This window comes from Chaetodon trifascialis, chromosome 10 (genome assembly GCF_039877785.1).
Source record: "Chaetodon trifascialis isolate fChaTrf1 chromosome 10, fChaTrf1.hap1, whole genome shotgun sequence".
In the NCBI taxonomy this organism is placed as follows: Eukaryota; Metazoa; Chordata; class Actinopteri; order Chaetodontiformes; family Chaetodontidae; genus Chaetodon; species Chaetodon trifascialis.
In genome coordinates this window covers 23,516,621-23,525,235 of record NC_092065.1, presented here as the reverse complement: position 1 = coordinate 23,525,235, position 8,615 = coordinate 23,516,621, and the positions used below count along the sequence as shown (strand labels likewise).

Below are 8,615 nucleotides of genomic sequence, written 5' to 3'. Positions count from 1 at the left end.
AGTGGTCATAGGACAAGGATCTGCTGTGCATACACAGCCGTTCATGTGTTAATAAAATGGATTATATATCAACGGTCTGCTGTAGCACAAATTGTAAAAGACAAAATCAAACACAAATAGAAAGAAAAAAGCATGAGAGCCAAGAATTGTAATTTGTCTTTATTGTTTAAATTCACCAAAAAGTTTTATGCATAACTACATCCAACAGCATTCATTGTTGTCGTCACTGACCTCACCAACACCCGAGTGACGACAGCGTGACATCATCAGTGCCACCATGGCATCACATCATCGTGACATGGCTCAAATGGCAGAAAAAAACTACTCACAGTCAGTCCATCCCAGAGTCCGTCGTCAATAAAAGCATCTCGCCGCTACCCGTGTAAAGCACAAACATTGCACATCAACTTACAGCATAGCATCAAGTCTCCTTAAATTTACTGCTTAGAAACCAAAACCCGCCCACCCCTTCCTTTAACATGGAGTAGAATAAAACGATAAACATGAGGGGAAGTGTCTTCTCTTCAACCGTACATTGGTTTATACATGAGCATGAATTCAAATATGAAGGTTGCTGCAGATCTCTAGTGATGATAATGATTCAAAACACCAATAGCACCAAGCGCACTCGTAATGCTCCAGTACTGTCATCTCATACCTTTGCTTTTCTTTTCCCTAAATACCCACATCTAATATTAATGATGTGCAGGCCTAGATTCAGACAGGGGAGGAATTTTAAACAACATCTGAACTGAAAAACACAACTTTTTATCTGTGCTACTTTCCACATGCTTTTTTTTTTTTTTGACAGTGACTGTGGATATTAAATGTTGTACTTGTGTTTGTAATGTTTCTAGATATATTGCACGCATTGATATTCCCTTTGGAATTGAAACTTGAAGTCATAAATGTAGAGGCAGGGCTGAAAGTGAGGATTTTAGAAATCTGCTCAAGAGTACAAAGTCCTCCAGTGCAGCTCCACCTCCCTAAGAAATGTCTGACTAGCCACCACAAGCAATCCACATTTCCTATATGAATTTGACTGCCAAAATAGATTTTTTTTTTGTCAATGTTATCTCCCTGCATGGCTGTCTAAAATGATGTAATGTTGTTTCAAAGTTGGCTAAACTTTTGGTTGTAAACTTTCTGATAAAAACATCAGAATCTGACTTTATTGTGCACATCCCACGTGTGGTCAATTATAGCTACAGCCTTGTCTCAAGGTCTTAAAAAAGTTGATCATAATTTCGCTGAAAAAAAGGATATTTGACACTTTTTTACTTTGACTATGCATTTACAGTTTCAGGCTTGGTTGGCTGAAAGAATTTCTAAAATGGTTTGTAGATTTATATCATCTGCTTTATGATGTACTACAAAAACAAATGCATTGATTCTGCTGTTTCCCATTTAGGATCTTTAGAAAAGTGCTCATTTTATGTTAAACTATTATGTTTCTACCTCTACTAGCCCTCTATTCCCTGCCTCATCATTTTCTATCTAATATACTCTCATTTGGTATCATCTGCCACTTTGAATGTAACACTGTATATCTTAGCTGTTTTATGTCTACTTGGTGAAGTTAATATATGGCTATAATCTCCTTTAGTACCATCTAAATGATGAGGAGCCTTACATACAGTGTGCTCACAGATTTCTAGTTCTCCTCAGAAAAAATGAGGGTAAATATAATTTAGACTATGACATTCTTTGTACTAAAAAATTGCATTACCTCGACTATTATGGCTATATTAGCTTTGTTCAAACATTAAGAATACTATAAATGCAGGGTAAGATCTGCTCTCTGTGCCACTCTAAAAACTCAATCTGTTCCTTTCATAAAATGTTATCTGCAATATTTTCTCTTCTGTGTTATCGATACTATGAAAAGAGACAATCCAGGTGATGATGAAATGTGCATCGTTCAGAAAGTCAAGGAGCTTCAGAGACAGTCTGACTGTCCGTCATCATAACTGCAGTGAAACTAAATGGAAGAAAAATGGCGTCAGAACAATGTCAAGCGAACCATCCCTCCCTCCCAAACTACTTGCATAAATCTCTTCATTAAATCATCTGCTATATACAGTAATACATTTAATCATTACATATATGGCTCATCAGAGCCGGGCAAGTCTCTTGAACAGTACTACACCATAGTCCAATGACCAAATATTCATCCCTCTTCATCAAGACCAAAAGAACCAAAAGTCAAATTTCCTTATACGGTAGAATACAGTAGACACCTTTCAAGTAAAAGAACTGTTTTTCTAAGAATACTGGTGTGTTCACATAACTGTAACAGACCTGAGTCAAACCAGAACTGAAATCAGCTCAAATCCACGTCATCACACGGTCAACGTTTTTATCTTTTGTGACGAGTCAAACGAACCCTGCAGCGGCTGCGAGCTACAAAGCAGAACTGCACATGAGGAGGATTTCAGTGAGTTGTGTTTGACCCAGGTCTGCCTAATGGTCAGCAGACAGAAACTTCAGAATCAGATGATGGACAGAACATAGTGACTAATTCTTGTTTTCACTGCTGAATCCGATGAAGGAAAAAAGTAAATGAAGTAATTCTTTTTAAAAGTACAGAAATGCCATCATAACCACAGACAACAAAGCCGCCGATTTCTCAGGTTTGAAGAATGTCTTTTTTTTTCTTTTTTGCCTTGAAGTAAGGTGAGTGACAGGTAAACACTCACTGTCTTTTTTGTACAGTAATCCATTGATAATTAATCAATGCACAAAAAGAAAAGACAAAAGCACACAATTATCCAAAAACTGAAATTGAGACAGCTCAAGACAAGAGTTTTTTTTTTTTCCTTAGATTTTTTTTTCCTCACTTAAGTTTAAAATACACATATTAACCAGCTGTAGAAGGTTTACATAGGAATTTGGATTCATCAAAAAAGCACAGTTTTACGTCAGTCCAGCTTTCCTGGCTTCTTGGTGGACCTTTGGGGCAAGTCCAGGATGGCCCAGTTCAGTCCAGTCCAGCTCAGAGGAGGAGCAGACTACTGGCCATGGCTGGGGCACTACTGTCATGATAACGCAGCGCTGAGTGCCATCGTGTGCTGGGCAGATGGCAGTTACTATACGATGATTGCTGGGGCAGAGAACGAGCTGGAAGGTCACCCCTGTCTCACTGTACTGTACTCACCCTGTTCATCCACACTGAACATGTGTTATTAGGCAGGGCAGCACAGTACAGCTTCACGCAGCTCAGCTCAGCTCAGTTCAGTTCAGCAGTGTCAGGGGCCTCTGGCTGTACAGTGGTGGTCCCCACAGAAGAGGCAGAGATAGTGACAAAGGGCCCAGTGGGGCCAGTGAGGGCCATTGAGGCCAGGGGCTCAGGGAGCAGAGAGACTACAGAAAGAGAGAGAATTATGGCTGAACATTTGCATTGGTGAGGAGGCTGAGGCAGAGCTTTGACCAGGTGAAGGGGCTTATGGGGCAGAGGAGCTCTAGAGGATGAGAAACGCTTTGAGCTGCAGATGAAGTGGGCTGAGGGGGAGCACAGATGGAGGCCGGGCCAGTGGAGGGGGGGGATAAGGTGTGGGCAGAGGGGGGTCCACTGGTAATGAATGAATCATACAGGAGGAAGGCCAGGCCGAAGTGAAGGAGGGGGTGCTAAAGCTCCAGAGAGTTTTCAGTGAGAGGGAGATCCTCTGCCGGTCCAAAGAGACACCTGGAGAAAAGCACAGTGAGCGCAGGTGACTGACCGTCCAGCACAGATTTAAGTTGAATTTTCACTCAGCAGTCACTAGTTGTGACTAAGGAAAATATACTTTTAACTGACGTCAGAGGCATCAGTGCAGATAAAGCACTGCAGACATTTGATCCGGCCTTTCACCCGCAGGCTGGTCTGCAGTGCAACCTCTAAAAGAGATAATGCTTTTGCTGTCTGGATGGAATAACTTGCCAAAAGGCTTTTAGACCAGCGAAACCAAAATTGACAAGTCAAACAAAACAAACATTGAAACAAAAGAAGAAAAAAAAACGTTTACAGGCTGATCTGAAGTAATATGTTGAAAAATGTATGAGTTTTGAGATTTTTAAAAGTGCCTTGTACTGTAGAGTTTGCTTGTTCGCATTCGGTGATGCTCACCAAAAGGCATTACGTGTATCTTTGAGGCCTAACAACACGGTGAGTGCATATCCTTCCTCATAAATCATTTGCAAGTCTTTGCTTGCCAGCAGTCTTCTTCTTCCCTGCCTTTGTTGGCTGCCACATTACCACCACCTGTAGATCCGTGCATGTGCGGCCTCGTGCACGTGTATGAGAACAAACAAAACAGCTTCCCACTCATAAAATCATTGCTCTGAGGTGTAGATAGTGATTAAAAACTCCACAGGGCACTTAAAATTAATTATGTGGATTCACTATTTGTGACCTATTTAGCCTGATGCTGAAAAAGCACTTTAAAAAAACTGTGTAATGAAGCTGTACTGAGGCGCTGCTGTGCTAACACTCTGAGATGACAACAAGAGGACATGTTGTTGTTGTATGCCTATGTCTATACTATGGGGTAAGGTTACTGTCAAAAGTTTCGTGCGTGCACACATAAAAATCGCATTAAAAATGTGTGCGTGTTAGTCTGTAGTTGTGCATGAATAAAAAATTTGTAAACTCTTGTTTAAGTCAAATCATGCATAGGTTATGCAGTGTATAAATTATCTGTGAGAATGCAACTCGTAAAGTTACAACTTTCCAAAATGACAAATACGGATTGCAGTTTACGGACGTACGCTTCCTTCAGAATGAATACGAATCTGACAAGCGTGAAGTCAAAACTACGTCACGAGGTCACAGGCATTATGTATCGAGTGGAAGATAACATTGATTCTACAAACTGCGCATGCGTGAAAGATGGCGGCGGCGAGGGATTTGGAGCAAAGTCAAGTACGTAATTTCAAATTGTTTTAATATCATTTTCTTACTACATTCGGGGACTGACTCAAAGTGTACATCGAGGAAACACTGCTAAACTAGGTTAACCATGACCCAGCTGGTCTAAAACACGTCGTCTGGGTTGTTACCCTCACCAATATAAGACAGATGTACACTTTGAGTGTGCGCGTACGTCCGTAAACTGCAATCCGTACTTGTCATTTTGGAAAGTTGTAACTTTACGAGTTGCATTCTCACAGATAATTTATACACTGCATAATCTATGCATGATTTGACTTAAACAAGAGTTTACAAATTTTTTATTCATGCACAACTACAGACTAACACGCACACATTTTGAATACGTGCACGATTTTTATGTGTGCACGCACGAAACTTTTGACAGTAACCTTACCCCATAGTATACTGTGTATACAAAAGTAAAAATCTACACGGCGTGTTGCATCTAACCAGGGACAGATTCCACAGTAACTGTCCAGAAAGACTCAGCGAGACGAAACTCAACAAGCACGACAACATAACAGCAGTGCTGAGATGATATTACCCACCAAGCTACTGGCTGTTTCCACTCAGTGTCGCAGGCAGACGACTTCAGCAGATGGTTTCCAGGTGACGTGAGTTCTGCAGGGAGGAGAGAATTGCTTCACACGCTGACAGCATACTGTTACAGAAGCTGTTTGCAGCTTGTTATGTATTAAGCTACATTATTCAGGAGCTGTGTGTGTCTCACCGGTGTGTCGTTCCACTGCCGCGGCAGGTCCTCTGGCTCAGGGGGGTAGGACATCCAGGACGGGCTACGGTACGAGGACGGCGGTGACATGACAAAGTAGTCTGAGTAACCGGGGCGGTTGGCTGATATAGCGTAGACTGCTGTTATTGGGTTTCCTGTGAGATGTAAAGATGGATTTAGCCAATGAGTGAACTCCACCTATCACAGCTACCGTCTGCGTTTCAGCACCCCACCGCTGTGTCATACCTGAGTAGGTGGTAATGGACTGGTCGACAGTGACGGCAGGGAAGGGGGTCCTGGACAGTGGCAGGTACGGGGCGCCGTTGTGCTGCTGGGCCTGCAGGTCTGAGGCCTCTGACACACGAGGCTTCAGACTAACATCCGGGGTGGAGCTGCCAGTGGAGAGGAGGGACACATGGTTTCTGAATAGAGAAAATAAATCAAGTGGCAAAGGCAAACACTTGAAATTTTCTTTTCAAGTTTGAGCCTTGAAGGTACTTGAGTTGTCAGTTTGTGTGTTTTGTAGGTGAGCTGTTAGAGATGAAAGCAGTTGAAATGTCAGCCGGTGAGAAAGCACCGCCGACCGCCGAACTGTCATTTAAAGAGTGAGGAATAAAAGCTCAGTTTAAGTTGAGGAGCCAGAGGTGTGAAGATGAAGTGTGTCAGATGTTCATAGTTGAAGTGTCAGTTGGTGTGTGTGCTGTGACAGACTTTGAAGTGTCAGCTGAAGTATCTGACCTGTCAGTTAAAGAGCCAAAATTAGGTCAGCTGATGTGTTTCCGTTCAATGCAAGCACGACGTCACTTTTCAGCCAATCAAACACGTTTTTATTCTCTTATTTAATTTTCCTATAGAAAAGTGCAGACTAAGTATATTAAAAAGTCTGTTTGAATGCTTAGTAAAGAAATACAACATTACAGTATTATACCATGACAAAAAAGCTGCTTAACTTGTATGAAATGTTTCATCAAAATCTGAATCTGGTCAAGGCAAAACACGCACATAACGTGTTGACACAATGTCAGGTTTATTTTTATCAGCCCTGAAAAGATAAATAGATTTGGCATTTGTCCATCCTTTACTAAATTTACATTCTTCAATCCCAAGACAAAATGTCACTGAATAGTTGACTCTATAAATCTAAAACAATTTTTAAGAAATTTCAGGGTATTCTGGGTACTTAATCATCTGAAACAGCTGGTACGTGTGTGTTCCAGAGCCTCCTTTAGCGCTCTGTGCCGACCACGACTCTCTATTTTTAATGTGACCAGCTCTTCGACACTGCAGCATCCTCCCCTGCGCTGTAGACATACTAACTACTGTACATGTTACACTACAGTGAGAGACTGGAGGACAGATGATGTCACTGCCAGGGCTCAGGACCATAATGCACTCTGCACACTAATGCCTCACAGCGCATACTGAAGAGGAATTAAAATGCTGGGCTCTTCCTCCCTGAGGGTACAGAGGGACTGATGTATGACGAGCTGGCTGGTTAACTTCTAAAACATTTGTGTTTCTGGTTTTAAAGCAAGAATAATGGTCACATACTCGTAGTTTCAAAATCATAGATTCAAAATTAAATTGGCCTAAATCAGAGAATTAACCATCATAGCAGTTTCTGTCATACAAAATCCAAATATTCAAAATCATCTATAATATCTAAATGATCTGCAAAATATCAAATAATATTGCGTTGTGAGTATTGAGTTTGTTCTTGGCAGTCTGCTGTGCATCGCAGCCGGAGCGTGTTTACTTGTAAGGGTGAATTTCTCTATTTGTCCACTAGATGGCGAACATGTCCGTCCACTCTATCCACAGCAGCTGAACAGTCAATCACTCTCTGCAGTGCTGAAGTGCCCAGCAACACGGTGCACACAGCAACAGCATTTAAATGAAGAGGCTGCTCAGTTCAAATGATGCAGACTAACATATGGGCCTGCGAGAGAGAAGTGAGAGGCACAGATCGAGAGCGGATGCGGAGGGCAGTGAGTTCACATGACGCTCGTTAATATTCTGTAGTTTTTCTCACTCGATTCCACTCCGTGTTCCCCACGAAGAAGCCATAAATGCATCTGATACAGTGATTAGCATTGCATTGCAATTTAATTGGCTGAGAATGCACCCAGGGATGCTTTTAAATGCCACATGTGAACATTTGCTTTACAAATGATCTTTGAATATTATTGAGGTCCACAAGCTCAACACACTGGATATTTCTGTAGAACACCAACTTCAGTCCAGATCTCGTCTTTCACTGAGGGTACACAGTGTTCCTTGTTCTTATTAGTTAATTCATTTACTTTTTTTCTTCCTTTTTATGTTTTTTAATAGATTTTCTTATTCAAGAGCCTGTAGTTGTCTATATATGCGTGAGTGTTACCGTCGTAGTGAGGTCCCTGGTGGTGGTCCTGGTCTTGAGGGGATCAGAGGTGGTGGAGATCCGATGCCCATATCAGGAAGCTGGGTGAACCGGAAACCCTGCAGAAGCCACAAATGTAATTTAGAAATTCTGTATAGTTATAAATGGAGTAGTACAAAATAGACCAATACAGCAAACCAAAGTCAAAATACAAAAGGAAGAGGGAACAGCAAAGCAATGTTGAGAAATGAAGGGGGCCAGAAAATCAGATGGATGTCTGATCAGAGCAAAACAGAAGACCCACATTCAAGATGTGTGAGGCAATTTTATTTATTGGTAGGTGTTCAATCCTCAATCGCTTTAATCTCTGCAGAGCATCCCCCATGCTGATCAGCTGTTGGCACGTACACACAGACACCACTAACAGCAGCTTTTCTGGATGTCCAACCTCTCTGTGAAAGTCTGTGCGTTAGTTAACTCGTTAGTGCTGTAATATTTTATGTTAGTTTTATTTTTTTTGCATGACTCTATACAAATCAATGTGTGCAAAAATGTAGAGAACCTGAATATGCACAGGGACCTAAATGTTCATGACCTCGACAGACAAAAAGAGG

At 41.6% G+C, this 8,615-nt stretch overlaps 1 protein-coding gene across 4 annotated transcripts in view; it reads right to left on the bottom strand.

The window, feature by feature from the left end:
• Positions 1–1,065: 1,065 nt before the first annotated feature.
• Positions 1,066–8,615, bottom strand: part of kiaa1549la (KIAA1549-like a) — a 109,251-nt gene continuing 101,701 nt past the window's right edge. For all 4 annotated transcript variants that reach the window (XM_070971532.1, XM_070971527.1, XM_070971530.1 and 1 more), the window contains 5 exons: positions 8,023–8,120; positions 5,886–6,031; positions 5,640–5,794; positions 5,458–5,530; positions 1,066–3,685 (listed from right to left, as the gene is read on the bottom strand). In XM_070971532.1, coding sequence (XP_070827633.1) covers positions 5,501–5,530; positions 5,640–5,794; positions 5,886–6,031; positions 8,023–8,120 — 429 coding nt within the window. In that variant the 3' untranslated portion in view covers positions 1,066–3,685; positions 5,458–5,500. The remainder of the gene's footprint in view (positions 3,686–5,457; positions 5,531–5,639; positions 5,795–5,885; positions 6,032–8,022; positions 8,121–8,615) is intronic.